Genomic DNA, 24,681 nt, shown 5'->3' on the forward strand with positions numbered 1-24,681 from the left:
GACCTCTCCGCCCCCACCCCAGTCTGACCTATCACCCTCACCTTGACCTCTTTCCACCTATCACATTTCCGACGCCCCTCCCCCAAGTCCCTCCTCCCTACCTTTTATCTTAGCTTGCTGGACAAACTTTCCTCATTCCTGAAGAAGGGCTTATGCCCGAAACGTCGATTCTCCTGTTCCCTGGATGCTGCCTGACCTGCTGCGCTTTTCCAGCAACACATTTTCAGCTTTGGATTACTAGTCTATGCCACTACCTCTCTTGAATATAAGATAAGATGATATTATACCCAAAAATATCAAAATAATTATTTTCAGTTTCAGTTTTCATTTATGTATAATATAATCATTCCCCAATATTCTATTGTGATATTAAATTCATTTTAGTTTCCGGCAATAGCTGGGTTAAAGATTAAACAAGTGCCACATCACTAAGCACAAACTGATGGATTGTACAAACAAAGCCCATAGTTAACACTGAAGTGTTTTATTCAATACGGCAAAGCACAGCCTAGTTTTGGAAGGCATGGTGTGAAATGAGTTTCTGACCTGAAGTAACATTGTCTTCACATTACAAATATGTAACCAGGGAAACACACCTTTAAAACATGTAAAATAACTCCTGAAGTTATGTTAATCAGTAACATAATTTTAATCAAAACCATGATTGTCAGAGCCATGGCATAATTTATGATATTTAAAGAGGTGATTTAAATGCAAGGTGTTATTGTTCAGTTGCTACTTAAAACAAAAATATGAATTTTTATAGCACCTTTTCACATCCCAGAAACACCACATAGATTTGTGATGGGCACATTTACTGGAGAATACTTGTGTGTTTTGAGAGTCAAACATATTTTATTTCTCAAAATACATGATGTAAACTATTTTTCTTGCTAATATTGTTTCAAAAGACAATTGGATGATGGTTGAGGTGGGGCAGTGTGTTGGAGATGCAATGTCCTGCACCCTGAAGTAGTGGCTCTGAGTTAATGTTTCTGCTCTGAATGCAAACCTACTTGTGATTATTTTGTTAAATTCGAGGGGTTTAATAACAACAGAACCACCAGGAACATTGGGAAATGTGGAATTTTGATGACTTGCCATTCTAGACATGGTTGCAGTAAACTGAAATGAAGCTGTGGAGTAGGTTTTCACTTGCCAATTAAGTGGATTGTCAGTGGCATTATCAACTGGATTCTGCTGATTTTAACAGAAAGGAAAATTGTGCTGTTTCTATAAATATCCGTTCTGTTAGGAGGTGAAAAATACTCTATATTTCTATAAAATTAACTTACACAAGCATTAATAAGCATTCTATAGATAACGAAGTCTATATTAATTTCCTGATTTTTCTGTATGTGGTGTCATTGTATTACAGGATAGTTTTGTTCTAGCAATTTTCCATTGAATGTCAAATTTGTTCAGCTTTGGATTCAGGCTTAGGATGTTGTGCCTCCTTTAACCCACGTACAGAATTGAAAGTAAATTTTAGCCCTTTACCAACTAAGTTAATGTGTGACTGTATTGAAGAAAACCTATCAATTGCCACTCAGTTGTTTTCAACAAACATTGGTATGCACAATCAATTTGAACTTGAAAAAGCAGAGATTGTAGGAACCATCGAAAAATATGCTGCATTGTTGAAAAATATGAAAAACATGTAAGGAGATATGTCTGTTCTTATCTACATGGCTCATCTTGAACAGAGGATTGTTTTTTTCACTTCCTTGGTAGAGACCTCAGGTGACATCAGTTAAAAGAATACATTAGGAATATGCCTTTTTCTCTCCTGTTTGCCTTCGACTGATTGCAAGTTAGCCTGTGTTATTATTTTCTCAGTATACATCAAGCCTAATTAAAAACTCCTAACATATTAAAACATTTTAGCGATCTTCATAATTGGTTATCTGTTAGGCATTTCTGACAATGTTCCTGGAAAAGGCAAAAAAACATTGGTGTTTATCGGTCAACAAAATACTGTACGATCTTTCAACATAGTGTAGTCCAATAGACAACTCTGTGTATTTGTGTTGAGTCAATCCCTCACCAGCTGACTGGATCAGACTGGTACTAATGATAATGTGCTTTCATTGTAATTAGAAATAACCCACTTGAAATATCAAGTCATGTTGTCACCTAATAAGAATAAACCAGCTGTGACCATTTCTTTATGAAGTACTATGTGCTTTTCTAGGACTCTAGTGGTGAAGCTTTATTGTCTCACCTCTGAGCCAGAATACCTGGGTTCAAGTCCCGGAGGTGTTTTGTAACATCTCTGAACAGGTTGATTAAAGTATTCAATATGTTTTTATTTGTCACAGCTCAACGTTATGGTAGATCGCCAGCTTTAAAAATTTAGAGATGGTGATTCGGTTGCAGTTGAGTGACGGATGCATCCGTGGTATTGCAATAGAAAGGCCTGAGGTGCCTATGATTTTGGACCCACTGGATAAGAGCGGCCAGCCAGTGAGGAGGAATCGTGCTATGATTCTTGTGGGTTCAGTTAGATTTAAGTTTTTACAGGATACATCTAGGGAGATATTCCACTGAGAACCTAAACTATCCTGGATAGAATAATGAATGCAAAATATATCAGGAGAAATTTAGTAACAGTTTCAACAAAACACAGCATACCGAATGATGAAATGTACTAGAATAGATGATATAAAATGTGAAATTGATGGTTGGGGCTGGGGCTGAGGGCCAATCGTTCATCTCTTCCCTCAAGGGGAGACGATGACATTGTGGCCTAGTAATCCACAGACTTCCAATGATGCCACATTCTGTAGAGGAGCCTTTTTTAAAAACAAATCTCCCAATTTCACAACTGGGGATTCCCAGCTACTGTGGTCGATAGGGCCCTGAATCAATCGGTAGGATGTCAGGATCAAACATTCCCCTCCCCTTCCCTGTCAGCCTTCTGAGGGGCTAGTCCCTCTAGGACATCTTGGTCCACTCCTCCTCCATTCCCAACATCTCCCCACACACCCATGCACTGGCTGAAGGTGTAATACCTGCCCATTTACTTTCTTCCCCCTCACTATCCAAGGTCTCAGACACACTTTCCAAGTGAAGCAGTGATTTATCTGCACTTCAGTTAGTGTAGTCTACTGCATTCGCTGCCCACAGTGTGGTCTCTTCTATATTGGGGAGATAAACCACATAGTGGGTAACTGCTTTGAAGAACACCTACATTCTGGCCACAAAAATGGCCCAGAGCTTCCTGTTGCCTACCACTGGCTCCTACAGCAACATTTCTGTCTTTGGCCTGCTGCAGTGCTCCAGTAAGCCTGGAAGAACAACATGTCATTTCCACATGGGGACCTCGCAGCCTCCAGGACTCAACATCAAGTTCAATAAGTTTAAAGTCTAATTCCATCCTTCCATGTTTTTTACCCACCCATACCCGGTCTTGTTATGATATGGGTTATTTTTAGTACAGCTCATCCATTCTCCTATTCCGAGCTCTTATTACCACTTATTCAGCTTTGTTTCTGCCCAGGCCTGCTATCCATAATCTGCTTGTTACGTACCCCTTTCATATCTTTCTCTCTCTCTTTCTCTCTCCCCCTCCCTCCATTTCCACCTACCTGCTCACCTGTCCCCATCCCTCCATCTCACCCCACTATTCCCCTAACTTTGTCTTCAGCATAAATCCCACTTTTTCCTATCTGCTAACCGCTCTGATGAAGAGTCATCAACTGAAAAAGTTAATTCTGCTTTCTTCCCACAGGTGCTGCCAGATCTACTGAGTTTCACCAGCAACTCCTGTTTTCATTTTAGAAAAATCTGCAGTTCTTTAATTATAGTTCTCCAGAGACCTGTGTAATGTTCTGACCGTGTCTACAGGCCAGCATTCTTTGTGGTGCATCTGCGGGGGATGCCTCATTCTGCCAGGAGACCTTGCTGAGGGCTGGCTGGCCAGGGATTGGGGATGTGCCTGGTTTAGCTCTCTCACCAGTCCGCTCTGAGAGCTAGTTTAAAATTCATCCTCAAAAGGGCCTCTAGATAAACTCCATCTCTGCTACTGTCAGCTAGATACTGTTGATATACTTGTGGCAAAGATATGCCTGTTTTTGACAGTGTTGAGAAGTGAGACCTTACAGTTTAGGAAGTCTGTCCTCCTCTTTAATGGCATTGGCAGGGGCTCATTGATTTAATTCTTTGCTCCATTTCCCCAACAATAGCTCTCTCTCTCTCTTTCCCTCTCTTCTCCCCCACCCCCCCAGTCTCTATAATGCAGTTAAGTACAGGTCCTGGTACATCTGAAACTGTCCCAACAACCTTTCAACAGCACTCTGCTGAAACAGCCACACAGTAGCAGGACGGATTTATTTTCTGCAGTTATCAAGTAGCTTCAGTGTCACTGGGTCAACATACTGAAACTCCCTTCCTGACAGCACTGTGGGTGGTCCCTACACCTCCTGACCCCCAAGTGACTGCAGCGGTTCAAGGGGCATCTGACCAGCACCACCTTCTTGGCAATTAGGTATGGGCAATAAATGGTGGCCTCACCAGGGTTGCCCACACCCCAGGAGAGAATTTTTTTAAAAATGTCAAGAGGTAGATGATGTTACTTTCATTACTTGCTCTTTAATTTTCAGCAGAAAGGGAATATCAAAAGGAGTTGACTGTCATCACTTTCCTGAGAAAACCAGTGATTCGCTTCCAACTAATTTCACTGAACATGTTCAAGGAGCAATTCAGAGTTACAACAGGTAAGATGTTTCCATGCGTTGTTGAAATAATGATTAGGGAGAAACTGTAATGCTATGAATAATGAATGTCAATGAGAATTAGTTTCATTATGAGCTGTGACCAGGTGTATTTGTTGGTGTATTTGCACTGAGTAGACGCATAAAAAAAAACACAGTAATTTTTAAGTAATAAGTCAAAGCCGATGGCCAGGAGGGAGGAGGAGGGGCATTTGGGTGGAGTAACTGCTTCTGATTTCCATATCAGGATGTCTCTCTCCAATCTGGTGGAGGTGGGAAGGGTCTGATCTGGGGCATTCTGCTCACTGGTGGTGGGATGCCATAGAGTAGTTATGAGCCATTAAAAAGCAAATATACCAGACACGACCAGTATTTCAGTATTTCATTTGAGACTTGCATGCAGCACCCATGGCTCTCCGAATACTGTCCAGTTTAAAAACCCACAGTCTGCCCTTGTCTTCACATCCGCATCTGCCCGTCACAAACAACCCATTCTCGACAGTCCCCATCCTGTGCCATTCTCTAGGCTCCAGCTTTGATCCCTTGTGAAGGATCATTCCCAAAAGCCACTGTTTCTGGTGGGACTGCAAGTCCCAATTCATGGGGGCAAAATCTCCAGTCTCGGTGCTTGGGGAAGTGGGGAAATGTCATCATGTGGGAGACCTGATACTGGCCAGAAAAGTACCTATTTCTGTCCAGGAGTTTGGTATCATTTAGAAGTGAAATGCTGATTTGACCACTCAGTTAAATAGAATCTTCCAAGACACAAATGAATGCCTGAAAATACATATTGGCTCAGTGGGAGCACTCTAGTTATTAAGGTCATGTACTTAAATCTCGATACAGAAACTTCACAGAATCTATGCTAAAATGCCTGAGGATTGAGTGATCCACTGTCAACGTCTCACTGTTACTTTTCAGGTGAGACTTTGAACTGCAGCACCATCTTGTCAGAAAAGAGCATGTAGCACTATTTGAAGAAGAGCAGGGAAAGTATCTTGATGCTAACACCAAAAGAAGATGCCGTGCTAATTTCATTGCTGCTTGTGGGGCCTTGCTGAGTACAAGATCTATGCTACAACTGTAGCTATACTTCACAAGAACTTCACTTGCTGTGGGACACCAGAAGTTGGGAAAAATCACTATATAATTGAAAGATATTTGAGAAAATACAGGCAATGCAGGTGTCATGAGTGTGGTGCTGGAAAAGCACTGCAGGTCAGGCAGCAAACGAGGAGGAGGAGAATTGACGTTTCAGGGCATAAGCCCTTCATCAGGAAGAGTCGGTTCTCCTGCTCCTCAGATGCTGCCTGACCTGCTGTGCTTTTCCAGCACCACACTCTTGACTTTGACCTCCAGCATCTGCAGTCCTCACTTTCTCCTAGGGAATGCAGGTGTTATACTTTAAAATTCTAATATTACAATGGTTGAGTGAATTCCTATCATATGATGCAAAGTAACATTTCGTTTCCTTTCAGTAATGTGTCCATCGTATCTGAATCAGTAAGTGGGCAGACCTCACCAGCAGACCTTCATCATTCTTGGTCTGCAATCCAGAGTTATACAACAGGCCTGTCCACAGAGCGGAGTTCAGTTTACTCCTGGAGAGATGATGTAAGTATTGCAGGTTGACTGGAATTGTCAGAATATTGGATAGGAAGAAAAGATACTGGGAATTTTCCGCAGTGCATAAGCGGTTAGAGAGAGGTGACAAGAATACTGGGAGTTAAACATTAGGTTACAAAGATGCTTGGAATTAAAAAGAAGATGACAGGCATGCTGGGAGTTATAGACAGGTAAATAAGGATGGTGTGAGTGTCTGACAGGGTGTAAAGGATATTTGCTACCATGCACAGTACTGGAAATGTTGCGTTATGACTCACAATTAGTATATAGTATGACTTGGAGAGACATATTCATGATACATCACCATATGATGCCATGTGAGCTGACGGTATGAAGGTCTCAGACTCTATCTTACTGGGCCTATATGAAGTGTACTATGCTGATGAAAATGTGCGAATCTTTGTAACCGAATAGTTTAATATTAGCCCAGGCAGTGTAGGGCCTGTACCTGTAATATACTTGTATTTCTGAAACTGTAATAAATGTCTGCTGAATCTTTTAATGCCTCATTGTGCATATCTAGTTCTTCCGGTAAGGTAACATAAGCAAAAGCCAAATACCCTGCTAGTGGCAAAGCCTACACCATAGGGACCGATATCGAGTAGAAACTGATAATCTAACATTTGCTTGCATGCAGAAGTGGAGTATTTTCCAATTTCATCTTGAATGATTTGAGCATTTTAGTTAACTCTATCTACCCTATAACAGAGATTTAACTGGCAGGGTAAAAATACCTTGTCATTTGCCACAATCTGTTACGGGAATTTCAGTGTCAGTTGTGTAACATCCTGTTACCTTATGCAATATAAATAGAATTAGAAAGAAAAACTTTATGTCAATGACAAAGAATTAGCTCAGTGTGTGAGCCTCATTTAGATGTTACCTGGGCAAGCAACGGCCAAGTGGTGTTATTGCTGGACTGTGAATCCAGAGACTTCGGTAACAGTCTTGGGACCTGGGTTTGAATCCTGCCTTGGCAAATGGTGAATACAATTTTTAAAAAAAAGTCTGGAATTAAGAGTCTAATAGTGACCATGAATCTATTCCTCATGTTGGAAAAATGCATCTGGTTCACTAATGCCCTTTAGCGAAGGAAACTAGCTGGCCTGGTCCACATGTGACTCCACACCCATAGCAATGTTGATTCTTAACTGCTGTCTGGGCAACCAGAGATGGACAATGAATGCTTGTCTACCCAGCAACACACTCATCCACCTACCATGGACTGTGTCTCAGATTATTTAATTATTGGCACTTTTGGAATACTGCGTTCAATTCTGGTCTCTCTGCTACAGGAAGGATGATGTGAAATGTGAAGGGGGTGCAGAAAAGGTTTACAAGGATGTTGCCAGGGTTAGAGGGTTTGAGCTGTAGGGAGAGGCTGAATAGGCTGGGGCTGTTTTCCCTGGAGCTGAGGGGTGACCTTATAGATGCTTATAAAATCATTGATAGGTACATGGATAGGATAAATGGAAAGGTATTTTCCCTGGGGTGGGAGATTCCAGATTCCAGTGGTTAGCACTGCTGCCTCACAGCGCCAGAGACCCGGGTTCAATTCCTGCCTCAGGTTACTCTCTGTGTGGAGTTTGCACATTCTCTCCGTGTCTGCATGGGTTTCCTCCGGGTGCTCCGGTTTCCTCCCACAATCCAAAAATGTGTAGGTTAGCTGAATTGGCCATGCTAAATTGCCCATAGTGTTAGGTGAATGGGTCCGGGTGGGTTGTGCTTCGGCAGGTCGGAGTGGACTTGTTGGGCCGAAGGGCCTGTTTCCACACTGTAAGTAATCTAATCTATGAAACTAGAGGGCACAGGTTTAGGGTGAGAGGGGAAAGATATAAAAGGGACCTAAGGGACAACATTTTCCATGCAGAGGGTGGTGCATGTATGGAATGAGCCACCACAGGAAGTTGTGGAGGTTAGTACAATTATAACAGTTAAGAGGCATCTGGATGGGTATATGAATAGAAAGAAAGGATTTAGAGGAATACGGGCCAAGTGCTGGCAAATGGCACTAGATTAGGTTAGGATATCTGGATGGCATGGACAAGTTGGACTGAAGGGTCTGTTTCTGTGCTGAACATCTCTATGATTCCACTGTAACAATGTTACTTTCTGGAGCTAATATATCTAAGTTGTGTTGGAATCCTAGTTTTTTCACATTTGCCTATAGTCCAAGGACATGGACTTCTACCCCATAGTAGTACAAAAACATCCAAATCTATCAAAATGTAGCAAAGTTTACACTGATTTGGATTTTGCATCTTGCAAATGTCAGTCTTGTCATGTAAACTTGTGTAAATGTTGGTCATAGAGTCGTAGAGATGTATAGCACGGAAATAGACCCTTTGGTCCAATTTGTCCATGCTGACGAGAAATCCTAAATAAATCTAGTCCTATTTGATAGCATTTGGTTCATATCCCTCCAAATCCTTCCTATTCATATACCCATCAGATGCCTTTTAAATGTTGTAATTGTACTAGCCTCCTCCACCTCCTCTGGCAGTTCATTCCATACATGCACCACCCTCTGCGTGAAAAAGTTGCCTCTTGGGTCTGTTTTAAATCGTGACCCTCTTGCCCTAAACCTTTTGCTTTCTAGTTTTGGACTACACCACCCTAGGGAAATGACATTGACTATTCACCCTATCCATGTCCCTCTTGATTTGATAAACTTCTATAATTTCACTCCTCAGTCTCTGATGCTCCAGAGAAAATAGCCCAAGCTTGTTCAGCCTCTCCTGAAGACTCGAACCCTCCAACCCTGGCAACATCTTGGTAAATCTTTTCTGTACCCCTTTCACATTTAATAACATCATTTCTATAGCAAGTAGACTGAATTAAATACAGTATTCCAAAAGTGGTCTAACCCATGTCCTGTACAGCTACAACATGACCTCCATCTCCTGTACTCAATGTACTGACCAATAAAGTTAAAAATCACACATTACCGGGTTATTGCTCAACAGGTTTATTTGGAACTACAAGCTTTCAGAACGCTATCCCTTTGTCAGGCAGTTAGTATTAGCTACTTGATGAAGGAGCAGTGCTCCAAAAGCTTGTACTTCCAAATAAATGAGTTGGACAATAACCTGGTGGTGTATGATTTTTAACTTTGTCCAACCAAGTCCAACATCGACACCTCCACAACCTGACCAATAAAGGCAAGTGTACCAAATGCCACCTTCACTACCCTGTCTACCTGTGTCAACACTTTTGAGGACTTATGAACCTGCAGAGGTTCCTTCGCTTAGCAACACTCCCCAAAACTTTATCATTAAGTGTAGAAGTCCTGTTCTGATTAATTCTAGCAAAATGTAGCACCTCACATTTATCTAGATTAACCTCCATCTGACACTCCTTGGCCCATTTTCCTATCTGGTCAAGATCCCGTTGTCCTCTGAGGTAACCTTCTTCGCTGTCCACTCTGTCGCCAATTTTGATGTCATCTGAAAATTTACCAACCATACATCTTATATTCACATCCAAATCATTTCTATACTTTTCCTACCTGATGTTGTATTCTCATGGATGAGGACAAATTAAATTCAGGTTTGTCTTGATTGAATCAGTCCAAGTAAATTCACTTGACGCCAGTTAATAACTCAATCAAAGATAGTACAAGTTACTTTCTTAAGAGACATTACTAGCAAGCAATGACTCATTGTGCTTGGGTTTCAGGAATTTGACAAGGCAAACACACGAACAGTGCACCAGTTGTTCTGGGAAATCGATGAGATGCTGTTTGAGGGAAAGGTGAGCAGTCGTACTGAAAGCATTCAAACAGAGTGTCGGGAATGGACGGAACGTTCACCCCAGCTCAGGTCAGTAATTCAGAAATATAAATATGTCACTTATCTCTAGAATACAATCAACAGCATTGTCAACTGAAACAATACATCAAAAATATCCATTTATGCAGGGAAGAGGAGGGAAAAAGTTAACAGAAGGTACAACTTAGCCATTCAGCAGAAACCAGGTGGTTGGGTAGTTAACATGCCTGATCAGCTAATAAACTGTTTTGAGTTGATCCTAATTACAAAGACACCAATCTGAATCTGACAGGACCCTCCAAATAAGCAGGTTGGAGATCATGGCTATCATTAGGACCCAATGTAAATTTTAACAGTGCCTGAACAGCGCTGGCTTTCCTGCCAGGTTGAAGTTGCTCAGAAATGAGTCACATTGTGGGAACATAGTCCAGATGGAAAACCAGTAAGAATCTAATCACTTTTGGAAGTGAAAATATAGGATGTACTAGAGCTCCATTTTGAAATATGTAGACGAGTCAGACCAGAAGATGTCATTTGCAAGTTTTACGGCTGTCTCCCTCTGGGAAGTTAATTTACTGTTCTTTGTGGGGGCCAAAGTGGATCAGAACTGTCTCAGAAATGTTTATGTCTCCCTTTTCATCACTCCCTGCAAGCCCATTGGTGGGAAGGGAGGCCTAAACACTTTTGTGATAGTTCTGATCCACATTGGCATGACAAGAATGGTAAAATAACTATGGTGGGATGGTACTTATTAGGTTATTCTACTATTCATAAAAAGCTGGAAACCAGTTGTTCTGTGAATATATATCTTGGAGTCCTTCATTCATTGTTGCATTGCAACCATGTGCCAAATAACAATTTGTCTTTCCACAACTACATGGTGAGGTGGAAGAAAGCGGCCCTCTTATGGTGCAGTGATAGTGTCCCTGGATTGGGAGGCTGAAGTCCCATCTGCTCCAGGGCTGTGTAATAATCTCTCTGAACAGGTTTGATGGAAAAATAGGTTAAAAAATAGAAAAGAAGTAGGCTCGATGAAGCTTTGAGTCTAAAGTCTGATCATTTGTCATTTATGGAATCTAGAAGAGGCAACAGGTAGTCTATTTTCTGCAACCCAGCTATTGACTCTGAGCAGTTATTTTGGGGCCCTTCATGTAAACTTCTCATATTTTCACTCCTATTGAGAATTAAAATCTACATTTTAACAGGGCAAAAAAGCAATCTAACATAAAAGCAGAATGTGCTGGGAATATCAAGCAGCTCGTTCGATATATTTGGAGAGAACAGAATTAACTTTAGAGGAATAACTCTTTTTATCAGAACAAAACGATCATTTAAATGCACTAAGAAAGAAGAGGATAACAAGGGGTAAAGTTTTGCAGAATGATCTGTAACATGTTTAGAAGTGACATGACACGTAGAAGTTCTGGATTGCATTACCTGAAAGGGCAGTGGTAGCAGATTCAATAATAGCTTTCAATAGGGAAATTGAAGGGTCAAGTATGCTGGGTTGTATGGAGAGTGAATAGAACTAAACTCTTTCAAAGAACTGACAGAGAGCTGATGGGCTGAATGTTCACCATTTGTGTTGTATCATGCTTCGATTCTTTGACCAAGAAGATGATTGCACCAAAGAACAAAAAGAAATATAAGAAAGAAGGGATTTGTGAATAGTTAAGACACAGGGGTGAATTGGGTCTGAAGCTGCAACAGGAGAAATCATGGAAATGGAAATAAACAAAATGAGCAAACATTGAGGGTTCCTGTAGGTGATGCAGTAACCAATTGCTGAGAATAGTCCTTATTTCTGACGAATCACCAGTCACACTTCATTGATCCAAACTGCCTCAGTTGATATGTGTATCCAATCTTTTTTTATCAGCACCTGGAGTAATTTGTTTACTCAAGAAGAATATGAAATTGGATATCACCAAAGATGACAATTCCTCTGCCAATGTTATGTTCTGACAAATAGTTTTTGGGAACCTGCACTATAGACCCATATATTGTTGTGACTCTCTTTGTGAACCTCCCACCTTATGCCTCTATATTCTTGGTCTCATCTGAAACTCTACTCTACTCGAACTTGTGCCAAATCTCTTTCACCAATCACCTTGCAAGTCGATTTGCAGTTACCTTTGCAGTTACTTTCATTGATCTCGCGCAGGGGTTTGACTCAGTCGGTCATACATAACTCAAGAAAGCTCTGCAGTGATTCGGTCCACCAAAGAATTTCATATAAATTATTGAGGACTTGTGTGTAGATGACACAATCGTAATGGAAACCAGATGGTTTAAAACCAATCCAATTGAGATAGAACAAGGAATAAAACAAGGGATTTTTTTATACTGCATTAGATCGGTTATGGTGCATTCTTGAGGAAGCTAGTTTACGAGGGCCATGATGGTAAATAACATAAGAATCAACTGCTTTGCTTTTGCTTTCATGGATGATATCACCTTTTTGAGTGACTCGCACTCTGGAATGGAAAGAAATCTTAAAATAGTCCAATCATATTGAGACAATACCAGTCTGGTAATAAATATCTCAAAAACCAAAGGTTTCCATTTACTTGTAAAAGGGAAACCTTTTTATACAATCATGGAAAACACTGGATATTGAGCGGTGACATCGAGTGCATTCCACAGGAGAAAGAGAAAGATGCCTAATGGCCTGTGGGCAGATGTTGTGGATGGGGGTTGGCTATAGAGGCTTAAGAACTGGGTTTCCAATTTAGAAGCCTCTGCTCTGAAACTAATACAGAAGATCGAATTGTATCATCCTCTGGTTAATTTGATTCTTATTGTCTAGGTGTAGAAAGTCTGTAAATACACCTATCTTGCAAAAGAATTTATGGAACTGATTAAAGGATCCAAGACTGCATGTTTTGTTTTTGTCATGATAAATGGTTCGAGCCTTGGAGTACAGCAATATAAAACTTTCACATAAGATTTATCAAGACTCACCAACTCCCTGACACTTGAACTCATAGAAATCTTTTGTGACAGGTTTTAGCAAACTGACCTTTGGTTGTAAATGTCAAACACCTACCCAGTGGTGCCAGGGTGTGGTGTTTTGTTTGAGGTCTTACTGACTTTGGCACCTGCACAGTGGGTTTTAATTGGTGGTGGGTATTATGTTATTAAAAAAAAGCATTAATCCTGTAATACTATATTGTTAATAATTGTGATTAACTTTTATCTTACTGTTTAATAGAAGTGTGTATTTAATGGTGCTAGGTTTTGCAGTGTTAGGCACATCAAATGATGTACAGTCCTCATTACCCAACCATACAGCTCTCAATTTTATATCCGAAATGCGGTGACTATCCTTTAATGTGGATTTCCGTTTGTTTTAGTCCTTCTTGGTATGATGTTTAGCTGTAGCCCTCAGTTAACATTAGTGGTTCACTACCAGAGGTTTAGAAAATATCAGTGAGACTACATTAACACTCAGAAAAGACACTCGTGTGAGTGTTTCAAAATGAACTCTATAAGCTTTGCGACATCTCCACTCCCCCACCCCCACCCCCCTTTCCACTCTTGAGATGCTCCTTAAAACCCAACTCTCTGCCTAAACTTTTGGTCGAGCTCCTTAGGCTCACTGTCAAAATGTTTGGTAATGTCCCTGTGGAAAGCAACTTGGGAAATTATACTACATCAAATGCACAATGCAACTGTAAGTTGTGCTTTTCTTCCTGTTTCTATATTTTGATTTTGTGCATTTGTTTGATCCTAATTAAGCCAGAAAACTTGTTTGGTGAATAATAATAGAGCTAACTAGGTGTTTTGATTTCAGTCATGCCTTTTGTACATGATGCAGGATTTTGGGAACTCAGCTCTTGATGCCGAAAGATGAAGGTTTTCAACATTTCCAGAGCAGAGAAAGCAACTCCATAACAACTCGGACATTATCTAGTTTCTGTGATAGCACTGGCAATATGAAGGAGTAAGTTCATACAGATTAAACGGGCATGTGGACATTCTGAAAGAATTTTCTACTGTCAACTGATCTCTGGTATAATTTTTGTACAACAATGATCCTGGTCAATTACATTTATTAAATTAATTACTGTATCAAATTACTGTTCTCCATTTTCTATAATTAAAAGTTTAGGAAATCATATTAAATAACATTTTGTAAACAAACAATCATTTATTATATCTTGTTCTTTTTTCAGTTACATGTAAGAAATGCTACTGTTGGCCATTGCACCTTAACTGCAATGCTTAGAACCCTAAAAATGTCATATTAAATAAATGCCTTTTATTAGGATATATGTGCCATAAAGATATATTTCTTCTCTCAGGCTGAGCCTGTCAGGCCTACGTCTGCTTCCTGTACAATCTCCTTATCACAGTGGCTTGGAATCAAACTCCACTTTGAGTTCCCTCGATTCAGACTCCTCCGTTTTCTCATTCCTAGAGGAAGAGATCTTTGATGTGGATGGAAAGATTGAAGAGTATTTTGCATATGACAGTAAAGAATGGTAAGTGAAGATTATGATTTTACTAAAAACCAAAAGCCTTGCGGATGCTGTAAATTAGAATCGATAACAGAGGTTGCTGGAAAAGCTCAGCAGGTGTGGCAGCATCTGTGAAGGTAAAGCAAAGTTAACGTTTCGGGTCTGGTCACCCTTCCTCAGTTCTGATGTTAACTCTGATTTCACTGTTGCTGCCAGACCTGCTGAGCTTTTCCAGCAACTCCTGTTATTGATGATGATTACAGCCTTGGTTATTGTCTTGCCAGGTGATACTGGAGAACTGCAAACACAGTACCTTCGATCCAAGAAAGTTGTAAGGATGAACCCTTCAATTAGCGATCAGCTAATTTAACTTTGGTAATGGGGAAACATCCAGAAACAATAGTTCTGGATAGAATTAATAGAGATAGCCAGTATTGGTTTTTTGAGGGAAATTAGTGTTTACCTAAATTGGCAGAGTTCCTGAATAGGAACAAAGAGGGTCGATGAGGGTAATACGATGATGTGACGTACGTGGATTTCCCACCGATGTTTGATACAGCTTTGCACGCAAACTTGTGAAGAAATTTATAACTCATGGAAAAAAGTTCGAATTATAACTTGAGCCGATAATTCAGAAAGTGGGCATCAAAACAAGCAGTGTATCATCCATGATCTTAGCTGTATGAGCCTGAGGATGTTTTGACTTCTGGGCCTTGCCCAGAACTCTTCATTCAGTGCTGACTGAAAATGAAGTGGTATTTAACCTGTTTGAGGCAGTGTAATGTTAATCAGCATGAGACCACTGGCAGGGACCAGAAGCATTTGAGTAAAAGATTTGGATGGGATGTAAAAAGCATCTCGTGATGAATAAGGTGGGCCGGAATGCTGAAACTTTCTTTACAGGCTGGCAGGTCAGCTCCTACTCTTCTGACTAAGGGCAAAAAAAGGATTTATTTTTAGTTTGATCTGGTGGGAAAATCACAACAACCTCCCCATTCTGGCCACTGCTTAAAATAACAGACTGTTCTCAATTATCACATTGGAATCAAATTTGATGAGTTGAAGAGACACCCCATAGATTTTTGGTGCATGTCTCTCTCATCTGCTTAGAGGTCCCTGTTAAATCTGAGAGAAATATCACAGCAAAGATAAATTCAGAACGTACAAGTTCCAGATGAGCTAAGTTTTAAATTTTAAACTAACTTTCCTTAATATCTACTGAGTTTCAAATTAAATGAATGCTGTCAGTGTAACTTTATTGGCTTGAGGTTGATGATATCTGAAATGTGCACCAATTTTTCACTTGGTTATTTTCTTTAAGTTCAACAAAATTAAATATTTGAAACTATTTCAAAAGAAACTAATTGTTTCAGTTCTTTCTACATTATCATTCCTTGAAGCAAGCAGTCCCTGACCATTCAATTATATAATAATCGTTTCTTTTCTTCAAATGGAACAACAAACAAAGTGTACTCGTTGAGCATGTACAGAATGCATCATGTGTCGTTTATTACTCCAATTTGGTTCGATAACGTCAGCTTGTGGAATTTCCCTTTGCTGCAATTTTATTGCTACTTCATAATGTTGTGTATTCTCTAATTTTTTTTTGAGATTAGATTACTTTCAGTGTGGAAACAGGCCCTTCGGCCCAACAAGTCCACACTGACCCGCCGAAGCGCAACCCACCCAGACCTGTTCCCCTACATTTACCCCTTCACCTAACACTATGGGCAATTTAGCATGACCAACTCATCTAACCTGCACATTTTTGGACTGTGGGAGGAAACCGGGGCACCCGGAGGAAACCCACGCAGACACGGGGAGAATGTGTAAAATCCACACAGTCAGTTGCCTGAGGCGGGAAATGAACCCGGGTCTCTGGCGCTGTGAGGCAGCAGTGCTAACTACTGTGCCACCATTTCCTATCTTTTTTTTCCCTGTTCATGCCTAGTTTTAGTTTCATATATTTAATGATGGCTACTCGTAAAGTAAATATCCAATCCAAAATACGTTCTTACGGAAAAGTAGGCTTACAGGAAGAATGGTTCTTTGAACATTTATCACAGACTCAAAACACTAATTCCATTTCTCTCTCCACAGATGCCAGCCTTGCTAAACTTCTCCAGCACTTTTTGTTTGAAAAAACTCCACAGAGGCTGATATCCCGTCACCAAGTCACCCTTTGTCTATACGTGCACAGTACATGGACTCTGACCAGCCAGCTCAGAGCCAGTCCTTTGAATGAGGAGAATCCCTGAGATTCCTGTTTGTTGGCACGGTGGCTCAGTGGTTAGCACTGCTGCTTCACAGCACCAGGGTCCCAGGTTCGATTCCAGTCTCTGGTGACTGTGTGGAGTTTGCACATTCTCCCCATGTCTGTGTGGGTTTCCTCCGGGTGCTCCGGTTTCCTCCCACAGTCCAAGGATGTGCAAGTCAGGTGAATTGGCCATGCTAAATTGCCTATAGTGCTAGGTGCATTAGTCGGAGGGAAATGGGTCTGGGTGGGTTACTCTTCGGAGGGTCGGTGTGGACTGGTTGGGCCGAAGGGCCTGTTTCCACACTGTAGGGAAACTAATCTAATGTATCTATCAGCCAGGGTTCCCTGACTGGGGCTGTTAATGTGGGCCAATCAGGGAGCTCATACTCAATGAGATTCACATGGCCAACCTCGTTCCAATCACAACACTGTTTTTGTTTCAGATTCCAGCCTCCATAGTATTTTGCTTTTATTTGTGAAATGTTCGTACTGTGTTCAAAGGGATCTGGATACACTTGTATCCAAATTTCAGCAAGTTACCCGTAGGTATAGCCAACTCTTCAATGGTCTGAGCAAGAACTGACATTAATTATTGGATTAAAATCACAGGCAGCAGGGAAAGATAGTAGAAGACTTGTCTCTGATTTTAAAAATGTAATAAGGTAAGAATTAGAGAAGGCTATTTGGCTGCTCAAGCCTGTTTAACTATTCAATAATTGTTGATCTTCCACCTTAGCTGCCCCTACCCCGACACTCCTCACATCATTTCATTCTTCAGGTCGATAGATTTTCAAATAATCTTTAATATATTCAAAAATTGACCATCTATTGTTCTCTCTGGTAGACAAATCTAAAGATTCAGATCCTCTGAATGAAGACATATTTTTCATCTCAGTACTAAATGGCTGAGTATTAATTTTGTGACTTATGCCAGGGTACATCTCCTCACAACATCAACAATGTCAAGCATCTTAAAATAATAATATACTTAAATTAGTTCATCTTTATTTCCTGGAATTCAGTAAAATTATTGAAAAGCCTGCATAATGTCTTCCCATAGGAAACTCCCTCATTCCAAGAATAGATTGAGTGAACCTTGGTCATAATGCCTTCAGGGCATGTATATCTTTCCTTGTGAAAGAAGACCAGTATTATACTCAGTAGTCTGTCTGAAGCCCTGCACAATTCCTGGGAGACTTATTTACTTCTCTCACTCGAATGTGCCATTTGTTGGTTATGCCTGCAGGTTAACTTTCTGAAATTTGGATAAAAGTGTTGCCAGATCTGTCTGACCACAGTACAACATTTCACAAATAGAAGCAAAATACCAAGGAAGCTGGAAATCTGAAAAAAAAAACAAAGTGCTGGAGAAATTGAACAAGTCTGGCAGCATCTGTGGGAGAGAGAAATGGAATGAATATTCTGAATCTGATATGAATGTTCTGAAGAATTATTTTTCCTATTAAGCCTATCTTTCCTTAAGGACGTAATTTGAATTGAGGCATTTAGTTTGAGGGGGGCCATCGTGAACCATATGAAACTAAAACTGGGCATTTTAAAAAATTCATTCAGAGAATGTGAACTTTCCTGCCGAGGTCAGTATTAATTGCCCGTCCCTAACTCCTCGGGGAGATGGTGGTGAGCTGAATCAGTGCACTCTTTTTGGTGCAGGTAAATCACAGTGATGTTAGGAAGAGGGTCTCAAGATTTCAGTCTGGCACCAATGAAGGAATGGTATTATAGTTTCAAGTCAGGATGGCATGTGGCTTTGAGGGGAACTTGCAGGTGGTAGTGTACCATGTATCTTCTGCTCTTGTGCTTCTGGATAAAAGTGTTTGTGGATTGAATTTCTGTAGTGCAACTTGTAGATGGTACACACACTTACTGAGCGTCGGGGTGGAGGGAGTGAATATTTGTGACTGTGTTGTCAATCGAGTTTCTTGAGTGTTGTTGTGGCTACACCCATTCAGGGGCATGTGGCGAGTATTCCATCACACTCCTGACTTTTGCCTTGTAGATGGTGGATGGGCTCTGGGGAGTCTGGATGTGAGTTGCTGCAAGATATCAAGCCTCTAATCTGCTCTTGTAGCCACAGTATTTAAATTGCAAGCCCAGTCCTATTTCTGGTCACTGATAACCGCCAGGATGTTAATAAGGAATTCAGCAACGGTAATGTTTTGAATGTTGAGGAGTGATGGTTAGATTCTGCCTTACTGGTCATCACCGAGTACTTTTGTGATGTGAATGTTGCTTGCCAGTTGCCAGCCCAAATCCAGTTACAGTCCAGGTCTCACTACATTTGGATATGAATTGCCTCAGCATCAGCAGAGTCACAAATGTTGTTAAGTGTTGTGAACGTTCCACTGCTGATGTTATGATTAAAGGAAGTTCATTGATGAAGCAGTTGAAGATGTCTGTGCCTAGGACACAGGAATTCCTGCAGAGATGGTCTAGAGCTGAGATAACTGACCTCCAGCAATCACAGCCATCTTCTTATGTGGCAGGTATGACTCCAACCAGTGAGAATTTTCTTCCTCATGTCCATTGACTCCAGGTTTGTTAGAGCTTGATGGCACTTTTGACTAAATGTGGCCTTGATGTTGAGGATGGTTCTTCTTTCCTCACCTCTTGAATTTCTGTTCTTTTATCCATATTTGCGTAAAAGTTGTAATGAGGTCAGGAACTGAGTGGCTTTCACTGAGAGAGTCTCAATGAACAGTTTATTGCTAGGCAAGTGATGATGAAGGGCTTTTGCTCGAAACGTCGATTTTACTGCTCCTCGGATGCTGCCTGACTGCTGTGCTTTTCCAGCATACTCTAATCTAGACCCAAGTGATGCTTGTTGATGACACTTTCACTTTACTGATAATGAAGAGCAGACAGGGGATGGGTCTATAAATGTCCATGGTGGAATCGTTCTCCTTTTTTTACACAGGACATACCTGGGCAATTTTCCACATTGTTAAGTAGATGCTATTATTGTATTGGACAAGCTTGGCTAAGAGGCATGATAAGTTTGAAACACATGTCTACAGTACTATTGCTTGAATATTGCAGTGTTCGGTGCTTTGATTTCACATGAAGTGAATCAAATTGATTGAAGACTGATATCTGTATGATGCTGGGGAACACTAGAGAAGGCCCAGATGGATCATCCACTTGTGTTAATCTTTTCTATCCAACCTATTCAGAGATGTCATGACAACTTCAGGAGCAGGTGGGACTTTGAAGCTGGGTTTTCTGACTCAGATCTAGGGACACTACCATTGCACCACCTGGATGCTTTCCACTTGTAAGTTACCCAGTTACTTAACACAAAAGGTATTAGTTCTTAAATTGAATGTAGTTATCCCTGGTTGGAAGGAAAGGCATTGGAATTCAAAGCATGATTCCTTCTTCAACCTTTCCCATTTCCTCCAACCATACAGATAAAATCTTAATGTTTTAAAGAATTATTCTTTTCACAGAGATTAAAAAGGCTCATTTGCTACATGGCTAAGATTAGAATGGTGCTGGAAAAGCACAGCAGGTCAGGCTTTTGCCCAAAACGTAGATTTTCCTGCTCCTCAGATGCTGCCTAACCAGCTGTGTTTTTCCAGCAACACTGTAATCTTGGCTCTGATCTCCAGCATCTGCAGTCCTCACTTTCACCTCATTTGCTACATAGACTGTACACAAAGCCCAGTGATACAGACATATTATTAACTGTCTTCCTTTGGAGGGAGTTACCTGGAACTTATTTTGTTTAATTACAGTTTTAGTGATGATGAGAGTTTGGAACAAAAGAATGTTCAACTTGTTCGAAGGAGAAATAAACGGGGCATTCCGCCCATTTCTCCCAATGCCTGTATTAAAGATGCTGCCTCAGCAGAGATATTCGATGACATCTGGCGGGGTGTGATTGAAACGTTGGAAGAGCTAATCAGGAAACAATGGGAAAACACCCTTTCAGGTACTGGAGATCAATGATTTGAACTGTTACTTCATTCAAGCAGTTTACTGTTTTGTTTTGCAAATGCACCATGCAAATTTATTTAAATCTTAAATGCTTTCAGGAATACAATTCAGAACTGTACTTGCAGTCATGTGTGATCTCCAGTGGCACACTTTGTGGTCCTGTTCAATGCTAATATCTCCAATATGAATTTTTCTCTGTTGCACTCACCTTTTCATACAATCGACTATTCAAATTAGCCAATCACAAATTATAGCATTTCATTCTATTCATACTGTTTAAAAAAAAAGTTACAAAGGTGTTGCATTGCAAATAGATTTAGCTACATTAGAGAGCCAAGATTCATAAAGACAAGTATCACAAGCATTAATCACTGTTCAACTCGAGAACACTTCACGCTAGACCAAAGTACATGGATCTGTGGTTAGGGAGGCTTCATTTGCTGATGACGGTTTTCCTTGGCAGGGAGGGATCAGGGAATGCAGCATAGCAACTCCATCTCAGGATCTGCATTAAAAAGCCAAATTATTTTGCAACTTGCCCTGCGCTCTAAGCCTAATTACCTTTCTGGCAACAATCCACAGATTTTGTGGTCGACCACCAGGTGTGTTTTCAGCAGGAAGTGCACATAGACTATGATAGATAACTAGCCCATTGCCATCGCACCCAATCCTGTACCATTCTCCATAAAATGGTAGGTGGGAAGGTGCAGAAAATGGCAAGCCATCAGCCACTTACAAAAACATAATGAACAAGAAATTGAGTTCATTCGCAATAAAATGGTTGGCATGGGTATCTGGGTATGAATAAGTTTTTTTTAACCAAACTGGTTAAATGCTAGAAGGTGGGCATAGGTTACGTACTTTGCTGGCTTCCCTCTGTGCATTGGAAGCACCCTATCCCAAATGTTTCCCAGCTTATGTCACCTCCCATTGGCCCACCAAAAAGCAAATACCAACCCCGCCTCATGCACCTGCTTAAAAATCCAGTCTATTCCTGGATCTGGACACTTGGGCTCTGGTCACTCGGGCTTGATTCCAGTGGCAACTATGACTGAGGTTTGGTTTTGCTGAGACAGCTAGATTGGCCAGTAACTCTTATGAGGGCTTCCCCCTACTAAATGGCAAAAATCGCAGTCTCTCACGTTGAGTTAAGGTTGTGTGCAGCACGTTTTTACTGTGGGCCAGTATTGTTTGATGTGGATTAGCTGATGTCTGACACTGGCAGGAAACAATAGCACGTAGCAATTTTTAAGTTTGATTGACAGAATATGTGTGATATTAGAAACACTTCTTAATGATTACTGATCAATTTTGTTTGACTCTCATTGATGCTTTGAGAATGGAAACTGATGTTGACACTCTAATTTAAGACTTCTTGTTATAAACCATTCAAAAACTCCCTGCAAAATCTGCACTTTGTGTTGTATCTTTTTATTCCTTTGGTTTGTATAAACCCTTGATCTAAATATCCCTTTATAAATACAGATTAAATCTTTGCACTGTCTGACACAGTTTAATATTTGTGAAGGTGAAGCTGCTTCCTCCATTCCCAAACTGGGTAACTGTTATGTTTCCTTTTACTTCCTATGTTGGTCACAGACAGAGATAAGCAGACGGTGAATATGCAGAGTGCAATAATGAGCAAACTCCCTCGAATCAGTGATTCTCGAATCGTCTTAACAAGCTGTGGTATTCCACCTTCCCGAGGCTCTGAGACACGTGTCTTGGCAGTAGGAACATCTTTGATCCACTCTCAGGTACGTTCCAGTCTCTAATTATTTATAGGTGTAGCTGGGATCACAAAATCATCAAAAAACAGTCTTTGAAATCACATGATGAATGCAAATCGCAAACGATACATATTGCTCACATAAAAGCAAAATACCACAGTTGCTGGAAATTTGAAATAAAAGATTCCGATAAAAGATCTGAAACAAAAGGAGAAAAAATGTTCTGAAGATGAGTCTTATTGGATTTGAAATGTTAACTCTCTGATTCCGCAAATGCTGCCAGACTTGCTGAGTTCCTCCAGCATGCCCATTTTTAAAATTTCTATTATAATACATACGGCTATTTGGCCATGATTGCTGTGACAAGACGTATAAAATAAGGTCAAACGATGCTTAATAGCTTAAATAAGCCTATCAAAAACTGTTCTTGATTTTGTTGCTACTTTTATTAACCTATTGTATAGCTGATCGAGGATTCTGGTCGAAACAGGGCAGTGTGTATGGAGGAGCTGGTCTCTGTCATTTCAGGTGTTACATCTAGTTTCTGCGTCCTTTACCTAGCAAAGAGAGAATTAATCAGAGTTTGTAATCCTGTGGGAAAGTGAATCTCTCTGGCTGTCAGCAAATACAAGATTAAGCTCAGACACAATGCTGGTGGGTAAGATGTAATGCCTTCCTTGTGGTGAGGTTGTGGTGGGGTTGTGTTTAATCAGCAGACCTTCCCAAAAGGAGACTATTTGGGGCTCGTTGGCTCTCCAGCTGGTGGGGAAATAACCCTCTTGCTTCCCCCTGCTGTGTCTAAAACAGTTTACTGACGCTCACTCTGTGAACAATCACACTCTGCCAAATAATGTTGGTACAGCTGGGACCCATGAAATGTGGATAGATCAACAATTTCAGGAAATCCTCAATTTGCCCACTTCAAGATGGATCCAGTGGTATGTCAAAATGAAATTGACTGCAATATGTAACATCAGTTTACAGATTGTACCTAAACCAGAAATAAACACAGTGGGGAAAGGATAAGATTGATTTTGAACAAAATAGTGTGTGCATTATCTCGGGCTCCATTCCACCACAACCATTTCTGCAGAGGCACAATGGTGGTGGGTGTGAGAGGAGGAAGCAGGAGTTGACCAAACTTGTCAACAACCTTTTAAGTCCAGTCAAAGGAAGGTCTTATGCTTTCCAACAGCTGAAGGTGGGTTAATGCTTCTGATAGACACACAGAGGTGCTTCCTGCCTGCCTGAATACTGCAGCAACTGCTGCTCCACTGAGAAGAGTTCTCTCTCCCCCCACCCCCCCCACACCCCCCAACACCAGCAACAGTGGTGACCTGGCACCAAAGGCTATTTTTAAATTACGTTTTTGAAAAGGTGAAGCAAGAATGACTCCACCTTGAAGTGCGATCTCCCCCACTGCTGCTTTCAAGTTTAGGCTTCTGGTTCTCCAGCTGTGTGAGTCAATGTATTGTCCATTAATTAACCACAATTATGGAAAATCAAATTGAATAGCTGCTTCTTATGCTGAACCCCCACCATGTTCTCTGACCTCCATTTGAACCTGATGGTTGGACAGAAAATGTTCCCTGCAGTTTCACACTAAATTACCAAATACAAGAAAATACTCTGTTTAGTGTACAAATGCTTTTGTATTCTAGCTTACAATTATTACTTGTCAAGTTCCTCACTGAAAAGGGCCATGTTATAAGGTTGAATAATTCAACTGGTCAAAATGAAAATGAATTCAGGTTTTATTCTTCTCAAACATATGTTTCAAAAGTGATTCCCTTTTGAGAATGTGCAGATTGATTCTGCACTGGTGAAGAAATGCCCAAAGCTATGTTTATTTCCCCAGCTCAGTCTGAAAGCCCAGAATATCATTCCAATCTTTCGACTTTGGTTTTCTGGTCAGCTTGCCAAGTGACGTGATTTAAAATCTATCCTGTACTTTGAACCAAACATTGATAAAATCCCCAGAAGTAAATTGTTTCAATTTGCCTGTTTTGAAGTAGACGCTCCCCTCAGCTTCTCCTGTTTAACAATATTTTAACTTTGCCCTTTAAATATTTAAGTACGGCATCAGATCCAAAATTGAATTAGTTAGAATTTCTATTTGAGAACTTGTCATCATGTAACTGGAGACATCATTGTGAAATGCAA

General features: G+C 40.7%; 1 protein-coding gene across 3 annotated transcripts in view; it reads left to right on the forward strand.

The window, feature by feature from the left end:
- The window catches only part of LOC122549760 (protein FAM149A-like), a 115,209-nt gene that overhangs the window by 59,710 nt on the left and 30,818 nt on the right, over nt 1-24,681 (forward strand). For 2 of the 3 annotated variants that reach the window (XM_043689746.1, XM_043689755.1), the window contains exons 2-8: nt 4,608-4,718; nt 6,194-6,329; nt 10,020-10,162; nt 13,932-14,057; nt 14,419-14,598; nt 20,587-20,783; nt 22,388-22,545. In XM_043689746.1, the coding sequence (XP_043545681.1) occupies nt 4,608-4,718; nt 6,194-6,329; nt 10,020-10,162; nt 13,932-14,057; nt 14,419-14,598; nt 20,587-20,783; nt 22,388-22,545 (1,051 nt within the window). Of the gene's footprint in view, nt 1-4,604; nt 4,719-6,193; nt 6,330-10,019; nt 10,163-13,931; nt 14,058-14,418; nt 14,599-20,586; nt 20,784-22,387; nt 22,546-24,681 lie in introns of all 3 variants that reach the window. The other variant, XM_043689735.1, reaches the window with a different exon arrangement.

The sequence above is a fragment of the Chiloscyllium plagiosum genome, chromosome 1 (genome assembly GCF_004010195.1).
Source record: "Chiloscyllium plagiosum isolate BGI_BamShark_2017 chromosome 1, ASM401019v2, whole genome shotgun sequence".
NCBI lineage: Eukaryota > Metazoa > Chordata > Chondrichthyes > Orectolobiformes > Hemiscylliidae > Chiloscyllium > Chiloscyllium plagiosum.